Genomic DNA, 25,592 nt, shown 5'->3' on the forward strand with positions numbered 1-25,592 from the left:
GGACCAGGAGCTAGAACTCAGACGAACAGCAAACAGAGGGCGAGCGGTGTGTCAACAGAGACGGATCGTGGAGAGAGTGCATTTCCGCTTGGCACCGCGGCCAGGTGTAAAAGCACGGCTGGAGCGATACGATGACTTAATGCGTTCTCAAGTACCTGACTTTTGCACCCGGCCACTGTGGTGGGTTGATAGCGTGCGAGCAGAGAAACGCTAACACGGTGCTTGTGGTGCCTCATGATGGCCTTTTAAGCAGAACCACTTGGTGACTGAAGGAATGTTTTTCAGGACGTTTTGCTCGGCTGGTGAGGCGTGAAATAGAGTGGCTACTGTACAGAGATAACGGATTCAGTGTGAGAGCTTATTGGAACTGTAAGCACTTTTAGATTTGGCCCTCTGCACAACCCCCTCCACAAATGAATGAGAATGTTTAACCTTTTAGGAAATACACTTCTTTGCTTTCTTGCGGTGAGCTAAATATGAAGACTGATGCCACTGTAGCCTGGCTCTGTCCACATTATACATTATATGTTCTTTGTTTAATCCTGAGAGTAGTATTAATCTTCTTATCTAGAGGATCCCAAAATTTCAAATTATTCCTTTCATTAGCCCATTGAGCAGCTATTTAACAACAATATACATTTTGCATACTGTTTCGCTTCACGAGTCGGAGGATGAGATGCTTGTAGTTAGATAACATTTGAGCATCATTATTACCAAGTGTAACAAATGATATTATATGTAAAACTGCATTATATAAGTCGTTAAATAAAGATTCATCGCTCTTTACAAAGTAACTTTTGGTAGTCGTTAACGCACAGCGGTGATTGTGAGGCACCCTTGTGTGTGCCATCCCACTCATTTGCTACCTCTCCTTTCAGTGATTATTCTGTTTTTCTCTTTCTTCTCTTCTTTTATCTTCATCTAAGGCCAGCTTTGTCTCTGTTGTGGGTGAGTAGATGAAAGAGTCGAGACAGGGTTATGTTTCGGTCAGTGCTTTTGAAAATCACTTTATTGCCATGGAACAGCAAGAATGTGCAAACGCTGCAAGCTACGGGAGGTTTCCATATTTATTGTTGCACAGCCACAAAATAACATACGAGTTTCCTCTGACAATGATGGCAACCAGCTAACCTCTGATGGATCGCTGAAGAATGTGAGAGTGTGGCAGCGGTGTGTTGATGGGTGGCCTCCTCTGTGCTGCAGGCCCCCGGCGGAGCGGAGGAGCTGCTGTTTCCTGACCCGTCCCAGCAGCCCGGAGTCCAGCACAGCTTTGTCCAGGAACATTTCCAGGCACAGTACAAGTGAGTCTCCTCTCTTAACATACCACACACACACACACACACACACACACAAATCGAAAGGCCTCTTAAGTCTTGGTGACGCTAAACTCCTCCCCTGAACAGTGATTGTATCATCATAACTTTGCAACAGTAAGCACAGCAGGGCTCTCGGTCTTTGAGGCATTGTGCATGGTGCTTTAGTGAACGTGATAGTAACAACGTAATGCTTTGTTAGGCTCATTTTCTGTAACAAGTGTCACATTAAAGCATGGTGTAATTAGCAAGCTAGCGAGCTAACTAGTGCACATCTGGCTAGTTGTCTCTAAGGCTGCGACGACACGTTACCGCCCCGCTGACGTGTGTTGTCACCGTAACAATCGCCATTTTCTTTTGAACAAGTCAAATGAACACAGAAAACCGTTCACTGTTGGTTCTATTTCTATGATTTCTATGATTTCCCCATTGTCAGGGAGCCGTACACTAACATAACTCTGTTCTGCTCTAACATCTGGGGGAGTTTACGCTCCAGTGACACCAGCCAAAGCTTTTATCTGAAGTTGGGTTATATTCACCAAACACACTGGTTAGTCATCATCCTAAAAGCCTTTGTCCTTTAAAGGGTAAGCATACTTTGTAAAAAATACCAGCAATAACGCATTAATCTAATTGTCCAAGTATGAGCTAAGCAGCTCAACAAGGTTATGTTAGAATGAAGTGACATTTATCCTTATTGTAACACTAGGACTTACTAGCTGCAATAACAGACCTGCTGTTTCTTTATTTACATGTCTTTGATGTTGAACTGCTGAGGATGCTTTCACTGTTACCTGCATGTATGTATTCTGCGTGAACAGAAAGCTTGACCAGTGTAGCAACAGTAACTGAAATGTCATCATAGACACAGGTGCACATCACACAGTCCACCAGGCTTACACAAAGTATTCCGGCTTCATCGATCAGATGTAATTGTTGGATACAGCTGATGTAATGCAGATGTCATTATGTCTTTTACACGGAGGTCCTCTGAGACACAGATGCCCGGCTGGTATCACGGTAAATGTGCACAGTAATTAACAAGCAGGCAAGAGTAGTGATGCTAAAAGGTCTGAAGAGAAAACTGCCCCGGTACCAGTACTAGTGCTGTGATCGGGGTTGTGAATGTGTCTGGTGTATTTTGGATCACAAAGAGTTTATTTTAATTTACCCTACTGTATAATCAACATTTCTAATGCAGCTGGATGTCCTCATGACTCCCATCAGTCAGTCATCCCCAGTCCATTTGTATTTTACATGATATGTACACCTGTCAGCTGTGGCCCAAAGGGAGAGGAGTGTCACTCAGATGTCGACGTGGCCAACTCATCCATGTGCCAAGTGTTGGTCTGGTCTGAGAAAACATTCGCAAGTTTGCACTGCAGATTTATTGCGGTCATGTAAGAAGATATTTACTCTGCGGTTAATGACTCACAGCTTTTTACAGTGATGTTTTGGGGACTGCGCTCTTTCATTCGGTCAGGTCTGTCTCCACTCTCACCAGTCAGCTGTATCTTCTGTCTCCAGCTCGTGATTCTGACGCAGAAGCCCAACACCATCTGGACTCCATCCATAAACCACTGATCACTCTGATTCTTTAAAGAGGTCCAGAATCTGATCTATGTTGGATTAATACATTTTTTAAAAGCAGTCCGTCCAGACAGAACTGCTAATATCTCGTTTGTCGGTACCATCAGCTCCTCTGAAAATCGGCGTCTCTGTGTGACTGCCAGTGATGCGTCTGTCAGAGCGCATCTCTTAATTGCCACCCTCCTCCCTGTCAAATGTTTCAGCTGTGACACCTCGGGTGTGTCTAGACAGGAAGCAGCAGTCTTGGCAGCCAGAATTTGTTCCTCTCACCCACTCAAACACTGTGCTAGTCAGGCAGAGTGAGCGGGGCTGGATCATCTACATAAAGCACAAACTCTACAGAGGGACTCTAACATCTACAGTAAGCGTACAGTCGGAGTCCATCTTAACGATGCAAAAGAAGCCCGCATCACGGGGCTAAGAGAGGGTTTAAATGGAGATGAACGCGTTCTCACTGCTGGAATTGGACTTTGAACCAATACTTCCTGGCTCCTGTCGCTCTCTGTTCCTCGGAGTCTCCCGGGGCCCCACCACTGCCCGTGTAGTGCTTCACAATGCAGTGTCCGATGCGATCCAACATCCTGAGTTGACGGACCGGAGAATTATCCTTGTAATAGCGCGGTTTGTCACCGTGCAATCATCGCGGCCATTATGAATGTTCAAACACGTTACATCAATGTCTTTCTGTCGCGCAGCGTTCATCACAGTGAGGCCGGTTGACGGGCAGCCGAGCGTTTCAGATTACGAACGCGGTTGCAGTTTCGGCGCGGCTCGTCTTACCGCCACGCCACCTTCTCTGAGAGACCCTCTCGTCTCCGAATCAGAGTTTGCAGCCCCAGTAATGGGTCTGCTTATGATGCGTGTAAAGTAATATTTCAGTTAGTGAATGAGGCACACATTAAGGTTTATGCCTTTTCCTATTTGGGAACGTCAGTGGGGTGAATTAACTAGCCTTCATCCCCCGGCAGAGCAGAGCTGCCGGGCTCAGTGAGAAGAATTAGCTGCCAGTCTATTTAATTTGATCCCATTGAGACTTTTTCTTTTTAATTGCCTCTCTTAGGAGAGAAAATCAATTAGCTATAGATACCTGCGTTACCCGGGGAAGATCCAAAGCTCCAGCAGTGTGTTGTAGGGCAAAGCATCCAGCTCGGGGTCTCTTCAGCATGGCTGCATTCCAGACGGCGGCGTACATACCTCTCAACCTTTGCACGCTTCCTCCATTAGAGCATCACCAGAATATCACCTCTCCCTCTGCTCCTTTTCCTCTCTTTTAAGTGTTTCAGAGCGGCGCGGGGCACATCTATGTTTTAGTGCAGGCTGAGTGTGATTTGTATGCATGGAGTGCAGGAACCCTCACTGTTTCCTGGCGAGAACAAGACATCCGTAGGGCGGCCATTCTGCTCTGCCAAGAGGGAGAGATCCACTAAGAGCCAGTGTCAGCTGGGCCTGCTTGAACAGAGCTGTATTCACTCCCCCGCCTCCTCCCCCGCTGGGCCCATCAGGTGCCGTCCTATAAGGAGAACACATTTGATCGGTTCATCTGTGGCTTGATTTCCCAATGGTAGGATGTCGTGTGGAAGTTGTAAAGATTCAACACACACACTCTTGGGGAGTTATGAGAAGCAGCGAGAGGATGGGGAGTGTTTTTAATTCATGGTTTATGACTCCAAAAGACACTTTGCCATTTGAAATGAATCAATTCACTTTCTTGATTTAATCGATATATACGTCCGCCGTGATGTAGAAAACATGATTTTTCTTTATGTGAGATTTAAGTGTCCCAGAGTACTCACACTCTCTGTGCTTTACTGCGGCTGGGTTATGCTTCACACAAGTCTATTTTCAGTTTATGTGCAGCAGCGTGCTTTCAATAGTGTCACAGTGGCGCCGCAGAATCAAACCTGTCATATGTGAAGTTATTTCACCGCCCGCAGTTGCAGATTTATGTCCGTCATGCCGATGATAAAAGAAATGAAATGAAAAAGTAATTGAGAGTAGTGCCGTTAGCGCTGCACCCCGTCATTCTGACATAAAGAGATCTGTTCATCCACAGATGTTTAGTTTAGAACATTCTATTGAAATCCATTGATGGTGAGAGATTTCACTGCTACTGTAGTGCTATCTCCTCAATGACCTTTCTGCTTTTTTTTTTAGGTATAACGTGTCTGGGGAACATGTTTTACCTGAGCAGACAGCAGCCCCATCCGTCACTCTGATACAGTTACTCACAGTCACACCACAGCGTTTTAATGTGGATAGAGACGCTACGCTCTCTCTCTCTCTCTAACGGCTGTGTCGTAATCATTTCAATTCCCTATCCAATCTTTCTTTTTTATTCCCTTTTTGCACTAAACATTTTTTCCAGCTGGTTTGAAAATGAAAGTAGGAGCTTCCATGCACAACTTTGACACCCCAGATTCTGGTCGTCACTTCTAGAAATAAGAGCGTAAAACATCTACTGAGCATTGATTGAGCCGTAAGATCAGTGGATCCATTTTTGACTGCATGTTATAGAAAACTATCAACTAGATCAAAGAGGATATTGTTACAATTAGTTTCATAAGATCTAAGGGTCAGTGTTTAGGTTGGTCTGGTCAAGTTTGTGTTCGTTCTACTACATGTTTTATACATTATTACACATTTATACTTTATGTTTAGCTAACTGTTAACAGTGTTTCTGTTACTTCTATCAGTTCTAGCTAACTGTTTAGACTCACAGTGTTCACGTGTTGACTAAATATGTGGATGTAATTTATTTTTTTCATCATATCTTATTTCTATTTCTTCCAAATTAGTTGAGCTACTACACAATCTTTCCACGTATCCTCTGTCAACTGCAGAAATACCGTTTGAGGTATAAGTACCTCTGTTTGTGTACCACTGGTTTCGATGGAGATAGCTTTATTTACATTTCACTTTGCGTACAAAGTATTTACCGTCTACACACACTGGTGCTTTTCTCATTCGTGTAATCAAAGAGGTTGATCGAAGGCCCCTCTTCAAGATTCACTTAATTACTCGGTATTTACAGAAAGTCTTATCCAGGAAATCCTGCACGGATCAACTCTAAATGCTGGACAAAAGATTTAATTAGGTTGCAGGACATTACAAAGTCACTTCCAGCAATCAGTCCATTACCTTCAGTGGGCGCGCTGACTCATTGTTCAGATAATTAGCTGACTGGAATACGTTCCCCCTGTGAAACCGAGTGGGATTCATTGAAGGGAGTCTTAATTATGAACAAAGGGAGTGAATGGAAAACTATTGTAAGAGGAAATCACCGCTGCACACATCTGGCCAGTGTTCTGTGTTCAGAGGAAGAAAGGCCGTCACTTAGGAAAGCGCTGCACTTCCCTCTGCTTGGGATCCGGTAACGGCGTCGGCGTAACGGCAGCGTTAGAAGCGCTGCTGAGAGTGATGCAACAAGATGGAAACCGCTTCTGTGCTGGTTCCCCTTTGGAGCCCAGGGGGGGGGGGGGGGGCTTTTTCTACCCCCACCCGCTCGTCTTTCTCAATTCTCACCAGTTACATCACTCATCTTTTCCGTTCTCACAATCCGATCAAGAGGTTCTGCGCGTTTATTTTTGACCGTGTCGTTCACTTGGGTGACGAGATTAAACGGTCTCCTCTCCTGCCACACTTAATCAGGAGGACTTTGAGATTAGTTTGGAAGTCGTTGTTGTTTTTTAAGACTAATGTAAATGTGTGCTTTTCCCCCCCCCCTCAGATCTTCACTGACATGCCCCCACTGTATGAAGCAGAGCAACACCTTTGACCCGTTCCTCTGCATCTCACTCCCAATTCCTCTTCGCCAGACCAGGTGAGCACGGCTGTTTGCAATCCACACGTTCTCTCTCAAAATACAGATGCTTGGTCAGCGTTCTTGACGCTCAAGGTGCTCCACTAGCCTCAGTTTTGGACGTGTCAGGAGGGGCGTGTCAATATACGCTTAATACATGCATAGTGTCTTCAAAATATACTAAAAAGGTATTATACATTAATTAAGTTAGGTTCAGACAATAACACCACTTAGTCTGGTTTACTAAAAGAGCGTGGTTGACGTTGACCTGACTGACTAGCGACTCAGACTAGCCACTCACGTGACCAACTTTACTAACGTGACAAAATAACGTCAACGTTGCCTTTTAGTTTCACATGGGACACGAACAGGAATCTGTCTATTAAAGATAAGGCTACAGCCAGCAGCCAGTTAGCTTAGCACAAAGAATAGAACTGATGAAACAGCTAGCCTAGCTTCGAAGTTACTGCGTTCTGTAATACTGTGATTTGTTATTTTTAACCTTCACCTTTTGAATAAATTTGACAAACAACATGTGACGTGTTAAGTAGTGAGTTTGAGTGGGGATGGTTCACAGATTTTGTTCCTTTAGGACAGAGACATTTTTCCAAACTCAATGCTAAGCTAAGTCAACCGGCTGCTAGCCGTAGCTTCATATTTACCGTACACATGTGAGAGCAGTATCATTTTAACTGTGTTCAAGGAAGAAAACGTGGAACCATTTCTTTAAGCTTGAGTCGTTTAAAAAGGGATTAAAATAGGAAAACAGTCCGGACAACACCCAGCTTTGTTCCTGCACTACAGACAGTAGGACCTCTGGTATCAAGAAGGAAAAGCTGGTGGAAAACACTCTCAGCACTGAGGAACAATGTCTTATTGAGCTTTGCATCACAACACCCAGTCAGCCTCCGTGTCAGCTCACCAACAGGGGTCAGCCTGTTTAGGAGATCTCTCCTTTCAGCTTTTACAGGTTTCTGCTGATCTATTTCTTAACCCGAGTTTGACCCCTCAGGCTAAAGTTCACTGGCTCTAAACTGAACTGACCAGAAGTGCTGGTCGGTACATTTTGTTACCTTTGGACAGGCTAGCTGTTTCCCCCTTTTTCCAGTCTTTGTGCTACGCTAAGCTAAAGGAGTGCCCAATAATAGACCAAAGGGGTGCCACTCAATCCTCAATACTGTACCTTGAACACACAGATATGAGAGTCCCATCGATCTCATTCTTGCCGTGAAAGCGGTAATACTACAGTACAACCTCAAATCTAAACATAAGCCTTTGAGCTTTCTAGGCTAAAATGTACCTTTTTTAAATGAGCACAGCACCTGCATGCTACTCTTTCCTGTGGTTGACTCACAGAGGTGTGCTGATCACTATTTGAAGGTTTGCCACGGTTTCTTCTGTTTAGTCTTTTGAAGTAAGTCACGCAAGTTGAGCCAGCCTCCCTTCTAATTTGGGGGGGAAAAGTTTTTTAGGAGCTTTGTTCTGACAGCGAGCCAAGCCGAGAGTATTTAGTTAGCGTCCTCTCTTCTTACTGTGTGGCAGACCGGGTGAGAGAAAACACTTCTGAGGGATAGAAAGAGGACAGAACAGATGGATTGTCTTTGAAAATACTTTTGTTTTTGAACGCATCTCTCTGTGTGAAGAGTTCAGCTCACTCCTAGCAAGATCACGTCTGTAAGCCGTAAACACATATTGTTTGTCAGCAAACATTCTCTTTGCCCAGCGATCCAGACAGGCTGGGCTCTGTCCACTGGCAGCCATCTGCTCTTTGCATGTCGGATGATTTTATTTACACTTGAGGGTAAAGCCTGCTGTGTGAACGTGACACGGACCATTAATCAAATGAGTGAACACGTAAATACCTATAGGCTAAGTTATATTTGAACTGAATATCGCATCAAAAGATGGGAACGAAACAATCAGGGTGGTAAGTCAAGAATATTGTTATCAACTGCATCTCAAATTGATGCTGTGACCAGTAGAATCCAGTCTCCTCTGCCGAGTCACCGTGTCTTGTTTTGTCCATGCTGGTATGAAACGTCTAATTGGCATAAATTGGGGACACCTCATTGAGCTGAGGCTGGATTAGTGCAGCCAATCACTGTACTGTACTTTCTCCTGTTCTGCACACAAATGAGTGAAACAGGAGTAAACATGTCGGTGTCAGATTTAACAATAATTGTGCCCGACAAGAACCACTAGAATTATGTAGAACTCGTGTTGGTGAATCTTTAAACTGGCTTCCAGTTAGTCCCAGAACAGTTCTTCAAAGACTTGCTGCTAGTTTATAAATCACTTTATGGGGCCAAAATATATTTCTGATACGCTTGAAGAATACAAACCAACTAGTTTCCTTAAATCAGAGGTTCCCAACCCCCGGGCTGTGGACCGGTACCGGGTCTCTGAACATTCCGTGCTGGACTAATTATAACTACTGCAACAATTATACCCCCAACACAATGCACAGGTGCATGAAGTCTGTTTGAAGCCTCTACCCGAGTGTTGCTGAGATGTCTATCTATATTTTTTATTTAGTAAGTACCTACAAAGAAATGCAGAGCTTCAGTATTTTTTGTTGTTAATAGCAAAATTGTCCACAGGGCAAAAAAGGTTGGAAACCCCTCCCTTGGATAGATCAATCTATTTGCTCAGCTTTATTTGAGGGGCCGAGCAGCTAAACCAGAACCAGTCTGGAGGTGAAGTGCTGACATGTGACAGACTGCAGAGACCTTGGTTGTGTATTTATTCTTTATTTCTTAGAGGGCACACATTGTGAAGGTGGAAAACATCCGCCTCGGCTGCAGAGTAGCGCTCAGTCACCTGTCCTGCTGCTGGACGTCCTCTGTATTCGCTGGAACCTGCGTGACATCCAACGCTGTCACTCTGACTCCTCATCGCTCAGAGCCTCATTATAAGAAGCTCAGGAACTCGCCGAATGACTTTGGTCAACTTTTTCTAATTCATGGACACCGTCTTCTGGGTTAGAAGTTTCTGGTTTTGCTTTTATTTGTGTATCTTTCAGAGGCAATGTCCTGCCGTTAGTGCACATGTGCAAATGTCTTCATTTCTAAATAAAACAATCAGTTTCTCCATGTGATACCTCATATGTCCTTCTATGCCTCCAGCTACAGACTTCCACAGGTACCTGGGAGGGCTCCTCAGTGTACTGTTATTCAAAAAGCCATTATGTCCCAGCACCCTGCTCATGTCAGCGCTGCCTCTGGAGAGGTCAGAGCCAAGCGCTCCCTGTTTTTAAAAATGCAATAGAGATTCCATTATTTGGCACACATAAAAATAAGTCCTAATGATCTATTATTAATGTTAGTGTATTGATTTATTCATGAAAGCCTTCTTTTGTCCCTTCCCGGGGCCGTAGAGGAGGCTGCGGTAGAAAATGGCTCAGCAGTCTAAATCGAGGTCGTTCTATTTCCCGCCGTCCCTGATTGTGTTCCTCCGATCTGTGGCAGGTCGCTGTGCGTGATTCTGGTGTTCAGCACCAAAGGACAGCGGTACCTGCGGGTCGGGCTGGCTGTGCCTCTGTTCGGCTCCGTGGCCTGCCTGAGGAGGATGGCGGCTGACGAGGGGAAGATTTCCCCAGACCAGGTAACATAAAGCAGGGTGAAATACTCTGCGTGGACCCGGGTTCCACTTAGGTTTTCCTATTTGAAGCCGCAGCTATAGCGGAGCAGCACGGCGCTCCTCGGCTTTCACGCGAGTGCGATTACAGTGATTTGTGGATCTTATTCTGACCTTTCCTTGCATGCCATTGGTTGATTTTTCACTCGGCTGAAATACATTAAACTCTGAGAATAGAGGGAATAATAGTGCAAAGGATGGTGCTCCATCAAGTGGGTTCAAAGTTCACTCCCACAGCATTATGCGATCTAACGTGTGTGTGTGTGTGTGTGTGTGTGTGTGTGTGTGTGTTTGTCTCCAGGTGATCCTGACGGAGGTGTACTCCACAGGCTTCCAGCGCTCCTTCTTCGATGAGGAGGATCTGACCAGCATAGCTGACAATGATGTCATCTACGCCTTCCAGGCTCCGCCCCTGTACATCAGAGGAGGCTCCGCTCGGATCTCAGGTATAACCAGCATGTGTGCAGCGATCACATAACTGACTTTTAGTAGAACTAGTTTGTGGTACTGCATTCAGGTTTTTTCCCTCTACTTTAATGTGAATTTACAGGACAGATCTGTAAACAAACAAGCCAATTTTATTAATTTACTTTGCTTAATGAAACCCTCAGGGAATGTGTTTTACTGCAGGGGGCCCTTGGAGAGCACATTAAGAAGGATAGAACTTCCTGTAGAGCTGTGCGAATTACATCTCCCCCTGTGCACATCAGATCTTAATTTCTTCTACTTCCCAGCTGCTGATGTAAAATGTGTGCTCAGTGCGTACTATCCCCTTGTTTCTTGCTTTGTGGTGTAAACAAACCGGTTCTGCTCCGTTGTCCCGTCTCACAGGGCTGTAAGTGTTTTCCCAGCACTGTGTCAACGCTGCTGTTGTACCTGAGAAATATGACTTTTAGTGCTTTAATTATGTTGCTCAATGACCGCAGCGAGCAGTGCTGCTCCCCCCCCCACACACCCCCGAGACAGTCTGGCTGGTCCGCATGCTGGCACAGACTGAATCCCCCGGGTTCTCACTGGCTCAGCCTGCAGGGGTTGATATGGAGACTCTGCATCGCCACTCAACACTTTTCTGTGCAATGCAGATCGTCCTGTCGTTGACATTGACACGTTTGCCCTGTGAGAATACGTGTAAGATGTCGTCGTCTTTAAAGGAACATCCACACATTCGGGAGATGTGCTGGTTTGCTCCAAATCTTGGAGTCAATACATCAACAGCAGGCGTATGCATGCCAGCCAACATCGAGACCTCGAAAACAGGCTCTGTTTCCTGCATTGTGGTGATTTTTTAAAGAATAGTGCAAGTACACTGCAATAGCATTTATATGTTATATACTTATTGATTTCACTCTTAATTCTAAGGAAAGAATACAGAATAATTAGCCCCTCTGGCGTGAATCTATTCCATGAACTAATATTCATGATCTTATTTTCATTCATGTCTTCTATCACATTCCTTCTTTTATTCATTCATCTTTCCCCCTGCTTGAGCATTTCTCTCTCCATCTCTCACTCACGGAGGACAGACAGACTTTCAGACACAAAGCCACAACAACAGCTCCTCTTCAGTCTGAACGTACGTGTTATTTCCAATGATCAGCGCCGCGCCATGGTGGCTTTTCGCTGCGTCACGCAAAGCCCAACTTTGGGCAGTGCACGCTATGATGTGCGGCAAGCAGCTCTCATCTGACTAGAAACAACATTTGGTGTAGCTGTGTTGTTGCCCGGGTGGAAACAGCTTCTACCCGATGTACCTGAAACAGGCTGTGATAGAGAAAAAGGGGTAAAAGGTGTCGTAATCAGTCACAGTTCAGGAGAGAAGAATTGTGACCCTGGGAGGAAACCAGGAGAGGACGATGAAAAACAAGAGTCTTGTTTTCCAAGGCAAAAACCCCAAAGGCATGTGATATCAAAAAGGCTTGTTTTGATACTTGATTGAAGAAAACATTTTACTTTCCCGATTGATAAATATCCCATCAGCCTCTAGTACATTATTTATGTGCAAAAATGAAATATTGAGTAACGTAATTAACTACAGAGCACAAGTATTTTCTGCCTCGCTGTTTGTTTTTAATCAAAGCTATAAAATATAAAAACATCATAGGAGTAAACGGCAGTCAAATGTCACATTATCGTATAAAATGCACCTTCATTACATTTTTCCTTTCCAGTCACAACAGTGCTCTGTAATGCTTTCAGGCTGTCTGGCGCCATTAAAAATGAGATCTTTATGCCTCTTCTGGAATTACCAAATCTAAAAGGTTTTGATCCCGGAGAGACCCTTAATCAATTATCCATAAATACTGAAATGAAAGTAAAAAGATATGAGACAGAATAACAAACTCTCATGAATCTCATTAAAGCTAAGCTCGGTAATCTAAGCAGCATTATGTGCAGTGCTAATGTTAGGGAAAGGTTATCAGTGTGGATTATGTCCTGAGGCGTTCGATTAAGCCACATGGTAAGCGTGGAGTCTGTGGGGAGCAGCTTCCTGATTGGTTGGCACATGCAGACAGTCTTTCAATTAAAGCAAAAGAGGATGCGCGGTGAAATCTGAGGGAAACCCTGTTTTAACGGTCAGCTTCCTTGTTACTCATGACACACTGGATTGTGATTCACTGGCATCTATTCAGTAGATTCTGAGGTAATTCACTCACACACTTAGATTTTAAACATCCTCCTGGCGTAAAGGGCGATTAGAGGCAGTAAAGAGCTGTTGTGTGTCTGCTGTGAATGAAAAAAGAACAGGACTTGGGATCACGCCAAAGGCCGACCAATGATGCACGACCTTCACGCTGCTGACTCCCATCCCCCCTGCTGTACTAAAGTGATCTCTTACATCGTCCTCTGCACACTAAAGTCAGACATTGTTGTCTAATAAGATCATGTTGGGTCACAGACGTATTGACTGGGCATTGTTGCGCCGGTCGCCGGAGCATTAGAGACTTTCAGGTGTTACGGTAATGACACATAAGTGGTGACGTCTGTGCCAGGTAATACGGATGGTGAGAATGTCTTAGCCTATCGTGCCTAAAAATGACCATTGTGTAATTCAAATTAATTCAAAGTGATCTGAGAATACAAGCACACTTACTGCTTATTGGGGGACCACTGCGCTAAAAACAGAAAAAAAGCTGCAACCATTTTGATCTATAAGTAACCTGATGAGAAGAGGGACCGCATTGCACCATATTTAAAAGAAGCTGTTTGGAGGTCTGGTGGTTCGACAGCCGATGCTTCTGTATCTCTTTCCAGACGGCAGCAAGGTGAACAGTTTTGTCTTTTAATATCCCCTTAGCTCTTCTCACCATCATCACTGATGCTCAGTAGATGGGTACTAATGATGTTCTGGGGGGTTTTAATCACCCGCTGCCCTCCTGTCCTGTGCCGGACACATCCAATGCCAGTTTGTAATGTTTGCAGTCAGGATGCTTTCTATTGCAACTCTGTAAAAGTTGCCAAGAACTTGGCACGGGAATTTTGCCTTCTTAAGTTTCCTTAAGAAATACAGAACTTTCTTCACCAGGATGGAGATGTGTGAGGACCATGTCAGGTTGTTTGTGATGCTGTTTCCCAGGAACTTAAAGCTGCTAACTTCCTCCACCTCAGCTCCATTGATGTAGACACGGTTGTGTGTCTTCACCTCCTCTTTTCTAAAATCAACAATCAGCTCCTTGGCTTTTACCGACTGGTTGTTGATTTCCTCACTATATGAAGTCTCATTGTTGTTTGTGTCTTCTGCAAACTTCACAACAGAGTTCTCTTCGTGTTTGGGGTAGCAGTCGTGGGTGTGCAGCGGTGAAAACACGGTCCTGGGGGGCTCCGGTGTTCAACACCAGAGTGGAGGCGGTTTGGCTGCCAATCCGAACTGCCTGGGGTCTGTTTGTGGGGAAGTCTAATAACCAGTTGCAGAATGAGGTACTCAAGCCCAAAGTGCTCAGTTAACATGAGGGAGATTGTGTTGAAGGCTGAGCTGAAATCAACAAACAACATTCTGATGTAGGTGTTGTTATCCTCCAGATTGAGTGGAGAGCAGTGGAGACGGCATCCTCTGTGGATCTGTTGGCTCTGTATGCAAACTGGTGAGGGTCCAGGCTGCCTGGGATGTTGTTCCTCAAAGCACTTCATCAGAATGGGGCTGAGTGCCACAGGGCGGTAGTCATTCAGACCGGACACTGCAGACGTTTTATGCACAGGAACGATGGTGGCCGTCTTGAAGCAGGTGGGAACACTCTCCTGTGGCAGCGATACGTTGAAAGCTTTACTCATATTCACTCTCATCGGGGCTTTCCTCACATCCTCTGTGGACACTGACAGTGGGCGGTCCTCTGGAGGCGGGGCAGACTTGACAGCTGACTTCTTTGTTGAGGAGATCAAAACGAGCATAAAAGGTGTTCAGCTCATCTGGCGACGTGGCCTCACACATGATGGGGGCGGTCCTGCTTTTATCTTCAGTGTTGTTGGTGTTGAGGTCTCTCACCAGTCTCTCTTGACTCCTCCTCTTTGCCTCTTTGATGCCAGCTTTCAGTCTTGCTCTGTATGCTTCCTTGTCACCTGACCGAAAGGCAGCTTTTTTGGCTTCGGATGGTGCCCTTACCTCTCCATTCATCCAGGCTTTCTGGTTGGGCAATGACCTGACTGTCTTTGTGATCGCCACGTCATCAACACATTTGCTGATATATGATGTCACTGTTGAAGTAAATTCCTCCAGATTGATGTCATTCTCCTGGGTGGCGGCATCCCTGAACATGTGCCAGTCCATACCAAAACCACCGTCACTAAATAAAACTCTTTTTCCTCTTTAGACTGATGTCACCAAAACAATCACTGGAGATTGACATTATGGGCCAAATGTTACCCGTGTTCTCATGCACGTTTCATGTGCTGTTTAAAATCTGATGGCATCCGAGACCGACTTCCACACAGTTAGAAAATACTACAAAGTGGATGTGAAAGGTTCTTTTTATAACACAACAGCGTAACCTCAATAATGAATGTAGTTAACTCTGGTTAAAGACTTGGTTCCTGTAACTAGGAAGCTACATTAAAGCAGATAAACACTGTTTAATCCGTTCCTCACACTTTTGCTGTTGTGTTTGTGAAGGGCGACGGAGAACAGACACCACCCTCCAAAATCTTTGAATGCAGAGCATTGCTCCGAGAGCCCCATGCACACCACCTCTCCACTCTAGCTTCAGCAGCTTTAGGTGGTCGACAGACTACAGGCCCTTCACTCCTGTAGAACTGCACAGACCTTCTGAACATTACTGTGATACCTTATGTATCGTCTTGGTGAATCAAGGAAAGTGGAGATACAATGTTGTGGTTACATTACATCATTTTCGTACACTTACTATATGGCAATCAAGTAATGGAGTTTACATTGAAAATGAATAAAGTATAAACTCTCAAAGCTCACACGTTAAAGTTCTTTGGCATTTGACGGCACGCTGACAAAATGTCATTGTGCGGAGTATTGGTGCCAAGGACGAGACTTGAATATGAGATCACCTGCTAAAGAGCATTTGGCTTTCACCGTGAAGTATCCACTTCACATTCTTTGAGCTCGGCTCTGTTGCACACAGAGAACAGGGTCGTCCTCTGACTCATTCACCGCACAGTTTTCATTAAATGAGATAATCGCTCACTTTCTGTAGTCTGGATTTTGCTTGTTATTTTATGGACTGTTATTGTTTAACATGTGATAGACCAGCATGGGGTCCAGTGACTTGCACTTTCAGTTTCATCTGACCTTTGATCCAAACATTTCCAATAACTCCAGAGCTTTGTAAAGTCCAAAAGTCAAAATTTATTGAAAAAGGATACATGTAATAATTTCCAAAATTCACAACATGTTATTTAACGAAATATTCTGCTTCAATCCATATTAGCTGGTTTTCAGCCTTTCAAAAACAAGACTACATAAAGGGAGAAAATCATTTTATATACGTTTATATATAAAAAGTACAGCCCTAGTAAACGTTATGCCAGCTGAACATCAGCATTGTCATTGTGAGACGTTAGCGCTCAGGTTCAGCACCACTATGACGGCCTCACAGAGTCTCCAGCCTGCCTCTGAACTCTTGTTTAGCATTTCCATCGAATTAAATGATACGATTGGTAGAATTTGTTATCTGCATCCTCCTGCCGCACGTTGCCAATTTGTGCATGAAACATTTGTAACATAAATCCAGCCAACCCGCGGGGGGGGGGGGGGGGGGGGGGGGCTGCACCGCTCCGTTCAGACAGAAGAAGGAAACACGAGTATTAAGTCATTTACTTTGGAGCACAAAGTCATAAAAATCATACACAGCAGTGATTGTTAAGTCACATCATCTCATCTTTCCTTTGGCAAAGGATCATCAGTTCATGAATTATGTGTCAACAAATTATATAGTGTGTTAAAAGTATTTAAAACCTAATGATATTTAGACGATCAAAATAAGCCATGAGTCATAACCTGTGCATGTATTTGTCTGACCTCCTCCTATGTTCAGAGACCTCGATGGTGGCTGCGCAGCTAATGGGATTGATGGGGGGGGAGCTGTGGGCAGAGTAGATCCCTTTAGGGGCAGAGGTGTTTAATTATGGGCTTCCACATAGTGTGGCTGTGTTTAGTCTGGCTCATCCTGTGTGTCTGCTCCACAATGAAAACGGCTGAGAGTGCAGAGGAACGATGAGGTCACAGGCTTCTTACAATCAGTTCTAATAAGAGATTAGGATCAACAGGTGTTTGCCGGCTGAACGGGGAACTTTTGGTGTGATGTGTGTGCGTGTTAACAATTCTCACACAGCCGTGTTGTCCTGGAAGTGCCATTTCCACTACAGCTGCATGGGAATTGTCTACAGAAGTAGAAACACACACACACACGCGCGTCTCATACTCCCACCATTATTCATCCAGTGAACAAGGTAAGAAAAATTGACACGAGCCTTGAAAAAATGTGCAGAAACAGTAGCGTTTTTGACAGTGAGCCATAAAAAGTGATTTAATAAGCGGTGAGAGGTTGGTCTCCTCCCCAGCGTCCCTGTATAAATCTTAGCGGGACAGGCCAGGAGGTGACCTCTGCATTTTACTGCTGTTTCATGAACATGTTTCGGCAGCCATTTAAAATGAGATTTTACCCCATAAATCATCCCCACAGCTGTCCGAGGTCGCTGCTCGTGTAAATTACAGCACGTTATTCCAGCAAGTTTAACCACCTGCTTTATTAGAGCGACATTAATACATGAAAAAAGCTGTGCATTCTCATCATCGCTCTCATTCTCGAGGGGTCAGGACTCGGTCCCGCCCCCTCGCACAGTGCTTAACGTCCTCACGCCTCCGTTATCCCTGTAAGAGGAGCGCTGTGCCAACACAGACGCAAGGATCTCTGTAACAGGATCGCTCAGCGGTGGCATTTGCTTTGTCAGTGATGAATCGGGCTTCGGGTGTAAACAACGTGGGTTTAATGAAACGTTTTGGTGAAGCCGCAGCCGGCGTCGGTCAATCGATAACCTTCTCGTCTGTGTCTGCGAGTCAAATTTTCCGCGTGATTTATCACCGTGAACTTCTGAGAGCTGACCCGCTGGCTGAGCCCAGTCAGTCACACTCCTCTGTGTCGGTAGAGAGACGGAGGAGAAGTGGCGCTGCTTGGCCCCCCCACCGGGACGGGATGTGGAGCAGAAGCTGCATCAGATAATGCCTCCTGCTGAGAGTGGTCCATCTGTTCTCCCCTCTGAATCACTGCTCCCCAAATAGAAAGCTGCTGCCTCGCCACTTTATACGTCTCAATTTCTCCTCCTCGCTCCTTGTTAGAGGTGTTAAGTTTAACGGCCACACTCTCGGCACAGGAAATCGGTTTGGCTTCCTCCCGAGGAGAAAAAACGTGAAATACCGCGTACATCACGATGTCAGCCATCAGTGTAAAGTCTTTGAAGGTAACCTGTACCAAAAGAATGTCAAATCGGTATGTGATCAGTGTCAGCAGGATTTATCGAGAGACTGTGGTTGTATCTATGGTAAAAAAAATACAAAACACTTTTATCTCCTCTTCCTCTGACTCATCGTAGCATCTCTTTCCAGTTTGTTCTCACACCTCCTCTCTGACTCTGTGCCGTGTTCCTCCTCCTCTCCCAGGGTACCATCACAGCCTCCCGTCATCTCCGTACTCCTCTGGTCCCGAGGGTCAGAGGTTACCTTCCTCTGGGACCTTGTCTTCAGAGTTCCTCAGCCAGGGCGTCCCCGTAAAGATTCTGATGTTGGTGTGCAACGCCTCAGGGGGCGGCCAACAGACTGTGAGGTAATTATACCAAGTGACCCTTGGCAAGGCAGGCCTGGTGAAGCTTTGGGCTCCTTCTCATGTTGAAGTGATGTGCATGAGGCTCTAATTAAGAGTGATCCTCTAGAGTTTGGAGGGTGTTTGTGCAGTTTGTTTATTTGCTTCAACGGAAGCTGCAAACGTAGGCATGCCTGGCAAACCAGATCACCACCTACAGACGTAACCTAGCATTATTTCCAAAGTCAATACCTGACGGGATCATCCACCCTGTGGTGCTCAAAGTGCTACTTTATCAGAGCTAAGGGCTCAGTCCCGCTCTCTGTTTGCTTTTGCGAAGATAACACTCAAACAATCTAACGTCCAGTATCTACACTACAGATACCCGCGTCTCGGTTTAAAGATTGATTCTGGCGTCAATATGATGAAAACCTTTGCTGTATTTGGGTAGTTTGCACTTTTGTTTAGCTATCTGCACTAAAAAAGTTTTAAAACATTCATTGATCTCAACAAATACATGTTTCAAAAACAAACTCTTTGCATGTTCGCACATTTAATTTACAATAATAAAAACATTTTTTGTTATTTGCCCTTACAGTATTCTCATTTTAAACTCAACAAAAAACCGTTTCCAACCAACCAAAGCATCAGCTTACACTACCCAGCTACAGCTGATAAAATCTGCAGTTGTCGGCTAAAAATGAGAACCCTGCTTTTTGTTTCCTTCCATGTGAAACCGGACACCCATGACTGTGAATTCCACGTATTAAATGAGCCACTTCTATCACCGTGTGCCGTGCGACGGAGAGCACGACAGGCGTCGCAGCAGTAACTCGAGGAGAGGCTTCAGCCTCAGCAAAATGTCAGTTTCCCAGCTTTTCTGTGCAGCGGCTCAGTCCACAGTCTATCACGTCAAGGTCACGTTAGCGGCCTGTTACAGAGAGGACTCGCATCTCACTGTGAGATGAGTTCCCGACGGAGGAATCTGACATCTGGCACTAAACAGAGATCAGACATCCGTCTCCCTGAGTCCAGAGGGATCGATAGAGGTGAGCTCGCCAGCTCTGGGAAAGTCTAATCCCATCCGTGTCTCACTTTCCCCTTCAAACGCCTCACCCTCGTTGATCAAACCAGCCGCCGATCTCGCTCTCATCAGGTGACAGCTGGAGGACTCGTGTGTGTGTGTGTGTGTGTGTGTGTGTGTGTGTGCCAAGAAAATGACATTGGAGTCCCGACTCGTCTCTCGCTCTGGTTTTCTGTAGAATAGCATCACAGGTACATTTCTGAAAGTCAGCTGAGTGTGAAAGCTCTCAGTTGTCGTTGATTTGTCGAAACTGTGAAACCAACAGATAGGATTTAATTAAGTTTAAATGTGTGATGTGTGAAAGCTAAACGTTCGCTTTCGTTTTTGCATTACAACAATCGTGAAAGTTAACAATTAGATTTTACTTGTTACATCTTGCTACTGATTCTGTGGAGATAAACATAGATCACTGCGTGTAGATAATCGATTTCAGTGCAAAATCTCTTAAGAGGGAAAACTAAATAAGATTAAATGTAGACTTCTGTGTGCATCTTTGCTTTGGGGGAGGTGAAACGTTTGCTGTGAGAAGGAGGCGCTACAGAGTTGCTCACACAATGCACTTTGGATTCAACACACTAAACCCATTTACCACAAACCACGCAGCAAGAGAGTGGAATTGTTTTGTCTCTTGCCGTTTCTAACTGAACTAATTGTACTTTTAAGTTGTTTTTGAAGTGTATACTGTGTCGTGGTCGCTGCAGCTGCTCCTCAGCCACCACAGAATGTTAATGCTTACCATCCTGAACAGTAATCTAACCTCTTATACTCAGCGGTATCCATGTGTGATCTAATGGGAAAACTGCATGACTGAGGATGTGCTTCTGTTCCGATGTTTGTAAGAAGCTAAAAAACACAACATGAAATAATTCAAAGGATGAAATGGTGCCTGCACAAGCTTTTCGTCCATTGCTCCTCTTTTCCTACTGATTAATCTGCAGTTTATTAGCATCCCATAGTCATTCACTGTGTATGTGCATATGTGTGTCTTTGTTGGTCTCTTTATGCGCATGCATGCTCTCATGGTCTCACACTAATAAATCTCAAGCATACAATGGAGGGCTGCCCTCAATTAAATGGGTATTATGGTGAATGTGTCATGTGATCTATCCTTTCAGAGGGATGCTTGTGCCTCTCCTAATCATCTGTTTTCACTCCTTATTATCTCTCTCTCCGTCCCTCCATAGATACGCTGTAATGAGAATTCTGCTCTAGTGCCGATAAAGTTAATACATAATTATTTACATTACAATAGGAGGAGGTGACGTGTGAACTAATGTGGAGCGGCTGAGCAGCGGCGTTGTGTGTAAACGTTTTTTTCCTTGTTCAAGGTTTGGACCTCCGTTCCTGATGAGGGAGGACCGGTCTATCTCCTGGGACCAGCTGCAGCAGAGCATCCTCAGCAAGCTTTATTACCTGATGATCAATGGAGCTCATGCGCAGGTACTGTGCACAGCTGATGTGATAATTGATCCGTGTGAGGCAATTCAGTTTTAGGGGGTTGTATCAAAACACAGTGCCGGGAGCTGGTGGGCGTTCACTGACTCCCGTTCAGACTCCCGCAGACTGACATGAAACGCATCTCAAAGGTTCTGCAAGTTGATGCAACGGCATACAGACAGTCGGCTATAAGGATAAAAAAGTACCGTTTTCATTCGCACCAAGATATCAACTGTGAATTCCGCAACTGCCAGCTAGAGCGGTGGATTTATTATTCATTCTGTTTTGTATTTACTGCATCTCAACCAGAAACCCACCTGGACTCAATTTGCCATGCAGCCCTGTGTGATAAGTCAATAGAAATTGTTCCATGGTGCTTGTAAAACGTACGTTTTAATAGCCCCGTCGCGTGGGCGGGCTTGTTTCGAGGCAGAAATGGGGACACGGTTCCCTCCTGCCGGGCCGGGCCGGCGCACCTGTTTCCGAGACGGGGTTTATTGGCTCGGGACAGAGAGAAGCATGCCCGCACAACGGCCCTGTGTGGTGCAGGTGGGAGAGCTTAAAGTGCCAGCTGGAGGCAGAAAGGAGTTGGTTTCCTCTCGCTGCACCCGCTGGCACACCAGACCACGGCCAGGTTAACTGGTTTGGGACAGGCACTCACTGACACACAGAGTGGCACTTACAGTCGAAGAAAGTCAGAGACACACTTACGGCTGTTCGCTCATATCATCCTGGAAACTAAATGAGTGGATCTTTGGAGAGCCCTTTTTAAAACTCTAAATTAGCAATACAGTAGACACAGGGGCTCCACTTTTTCTTTTCTTTTTTACAATAATCACATCATTGATTCATCTTTCAGTCCCCTGAACTGCAGTGATTAAATAAGCTTCTTTATACTGAACCAATTATTGTCAGAAATTTATTCTTACAATTATGCAAATTAAAATGCATTTATTACATTGTGATGCTGGAACCTCTTTGTTAAGCCCAAAGGTAGCTGGCTAACCCGCTTATCCTCAGGAGTTAGGGCTACAGCATATTTTTAATAATGAATTAACACACGGTGCTGAATTCACATCATTTGTCAGATTTTTCCATCTTATACGTTAAATAATGCTTTCATTTAAATTGTCAGACAATTAGAGATTGTGGTGCCGCACAAATGTCATTCTCACAATGTACATTGTAATATATTTGCATATATATTGCTGTGACAGGCTGTAGGGCTGTGTGTGCTAATGAGACTTGATTGGTTCAGAAGGTGAGGCGTGAAAGAAGCGCGCTTGCCTCGTTTACTTGCCACCGCTGGTGTGACTACTGTACAACACGGGACGTAGTGACAGAAATGCAAACAGCACAGCTTGCTCAGATGCGCCGCTGCTGTACAGTGTGTCGCTGTCGAATCAATTCATTACTTCAACTGAAGCCAAAGGGTCCATTTTCTCGCTGGTTTCTGCTCGCTCACATGTAGCCGAACAGATCTCCAATCGGCCGCTGCTGACGGCTGACACACAGCTGCAGTAAAGAGCCGCACGGGGCCGTGCACGGAAGCTGTTGACCAGCTTGCTGCGTATTACTCGGTGCTCTTTGAGAAGTGCCAGCAGAGCGGGGAGGAGGAGAAGAGTCAGGTGCAACGTCTTCAGTAACTCTGTTGGAGATGTGCTTGTCTCCTTTGTGCCCCATGCTGTCAGCCATTGATTAAAACCAGGCTCGTTCAGTATAATCAGTCTGCTGGAGCAGTGCTCAGAGCAGATGTTTGCTCTAAATCTTTCATCTCCACAGAATCTGTAGTTTTCTTGCATCAATGAATTACACACACAAGTGGATGTTTAATTTTAGGCAAAGATGCAATTCAAAAACAAAAGAGCGTGGCCTTCTCTGGCACGTATTTTCTGCTACTGACATCGTGTTTTTAGCAGTGGCTGGCTTGATGCTCACTAAACCCTGTTGGCTTTCTGTGGAGGGAAACAGTGCGATGCTAACGTTAGCGGTCGGCCTACAAAAATAGGTCTTCCCTGCAGCACTCTGGGACTGTTTTCATCTGACCTTAGAGCAGGCACATACTGTTTAAATCATTCCTCACACTCTTTCAATTAAAATATTGGTTTTACAGGGTTAGAAAAAGAAACCACCATCCTCAACTCCTCAACGTAAAGTATTCTCATTTGAGCCCCGGGCAAAACCACTTCAACATGTGGAGAAATACAGAGCTCGACAGGCTTTACGTGAAGCTAAGCTATGATCGTAATTGGAAAATCTCTTGTTTGAGGAGGGGGTTAGCACACAGACAATTCAATATTTAACGTGTAGCAGTTGAAGCAGTCAGAAGCTTTGCAAACACAATACCTTTGGAAGGTGTTGAAATGTATGCGTCGTGTTTTAAAGGATTTTTCTCCTGGTTTTTGAAACCGTGTTTCGGGAGAAAAACTCCATTCCCAAGAAGTCGGTAGGACTCTTTGGGTGGTCTTCACATGTGCAAACAAGCCTCACAAGTCGCTGGCACTCACAGTGAGCCCAAGCAAGTCTGTAATGAAAAGAAAACTTATTTGGGGTTTACACTTGTCATCTAGCACTGTTGTTTTGTAGATGACAGATGAATCGTGTGGAATAAGCATCACACTAAGCACGACGTGGAGGTTCGATACCTGCAGTGTCCGTAAACACACGATGCTGAAATGAGGAGAAGAGTTCCACGGTGTTGGTTACACGGCTCCGCATGTGTTATTTGTTACAGCATCAAGTAGTAACTACTGCAGTATTAGCTATAGCTGGCACTACTGCTACTTTAAACAGTACTGTGTATTGCATACGTGAGGCAGTAATTCTGTTGTATAACGTCCCCTCAGGGTTGTTCATTCCGTTCGTTCGTGTGTTCAGCATGTCAATATTTTCCAGGAATGAGCTGTCCTCTCTGGTGCGCTCCCTGTCATCAGAAAGATCCTGCTGGATGGAGCTTCTCTCTCAGGACTCAGAGTGGGTGTTTGTGTTTGAGCTCCGCCAGCAGCTACAACACTAGATTTCACTGGAACAAGACAAAATCAATTTCATTTTTGCAAAGCGCTCCTTCGCTCTTAAAGCACCTCCAATCCAAGCAGATCTCAGAGTAATATCAGCAGGCTTCAAACTGAGGACAAGAAGATATCGGTACAATATTTGTTCTTCCTTTTTTTCTCCTCGACTCGGCTTTCCAGTCCAGTTGAGAGTGATATGAGCGAGTAGTCTGATGATCTAGGGGGTTTATTGTTTTTTTTCTTTCTGTAAAATGATACTTTGAACGCAAACAAAGCGCTCACACGGTGCTCCGCGTTGAGGTGTTACGTGTTGATTCAAGCTGAACTGCTGTGAGCTCAAAACATCAGGTGCCGGTCTCAGCCTGTATTTCACGATGGCCCACTTTGTTCTCCTCTGTCTTTTTTGTTGTTGCTTTAGCCGGTTCACGGCAATAAATAAAGTTAACCCCGAGAGAGTAAAAATGCGGCACTCACTCCCAATTCAGCATTTTGAAATAGATTTGAGCAGCCGATTCAGTGCAATTCAATGAACAAGACTTCGTCACCATGTGCCAGCAACAAATAAGTGCACTAAAGTCAAGTGTTGGGTGTAAACTTTGATTTTATCATCACATGTTGATGTTGGTTCATGTGCCAAGGCTCAAGCCTTCCTCCCAATCTTCTCGATAGCCTGATCGAACCTGATCCCCGGTCACTCCCTTTGATCGTAAATGTTACCCATTCCATCTGATGCTAGTGGTTCAAATGTTTGAAATAACCCTTTGCTGCAGAAAGCCACTCTTTTGAGACAGAAGAAGGGAGAGAAATCATTGCTGAACCTATAGTCTGAACAATGCTTGTCCTGAAACTTGATTTGAAGTTTCGAAAAACATTTATTTTCTTTGACGTAAAGGGACACGTTACTACGGTAGTCGCGCTTCTTTTGCACGCACATATTGGATTCGTAAAGAAACATTTCAGCACACTTTTTATGGTCTGAAATCTCCGAACTGATTACAGCAACGTCATGACAAATGTTGCTGCTGCTTCTTTAAAACCTTGAGCTAAGTGTTCTCATTTTGCCATCATGACACTCCTGCTGTGGTGGTGAATCAGTGCTCGTTTTTAGACCTTAACTAGACTAGACTTACTGTGAGCGTCTGAGCCTGCACTTCGGCACAGCGGTGCTTTGAGCTAAATGCTAACGTCAGCACAATAACAGGCTCATAATGACGATGGTAACATGCTGATGTAAAGCAGGTGTACTGTTTACCATGTTCATCACCATCTAGGTTCAGCGAGTTAACGCGCTAGCATTTGCTAATTAGCACTGAACACAAAGCACAGCTGAGGCTGATGGGAACGTCATTAGTTTAGCAGGATATTTGGTCATCAATCAGAGTATTGGACCAATTAAAAATGATACCTGATGATGACACCAGAAAGTGAAAAGACAGACGGTCGAACTTATTACTAATCATCCTGAAG

The 25,592-nt window shown here is 44.8% G+C and overlaps 1 protein-coding gene across 1 annotated transcript in view; it reads left to right on the top strand.

Moving 5' to 3' along the window:
- Positions 1 to 25,592, top strand: part of usp43b (ubiquitin specific peptidase 43b) — a 54,175-nt gene that overhangs the window by 19,475 nt on the left and 9,108 nt on the right. Inside the window, exons 3-9 of the mRNA XM_076086678.1 lie at positions 1,204 to 1,301; positions 6,631 to 6,723; positions 10,170 to 10,305; positions 10,640 to 10,799; positions 13,329 to 13,340; positions 18,455 to 18,617; positions 21,006 to 21,117. Coding sequence (XP_075942793.1) covers positions 1,204 to 1,301; positions 6,631 to 6,723; positions 10,170 to 10,305; positions 10,640 to 10,799; positions 13,329 to 13,340; positions 18,455 to 18,617; positions 21,006 to 21,117 — 774 coding nt within the window. The remainder of the gene's footprint in view (positions 1 to 1,203; positions 1,302 to 6,630; positions 6,724 to 10,169; positions 10,306 to 10,639; positions 10,800 to 13,328; positions 13,341 to 18,454; positions 18,618 to 21,005; positions 21,118 to 25,592) is intronic.

Source organism: Anarhichas minor, unplaced genomic scaffold (assembly GCF_050575085.1).
Source record: "Anarhichas minor isolate MPS153535 unplaced genomic scaffold, ASM5057508v1 ptg000007l, whole genome shotgun sequence".
Lineage (NCBI taxonomy): Eukaryota > Metazoa > Chordata > Actinopteri > Perciformes > Anarhichadidae > Anarhichas > Anarhichas minor.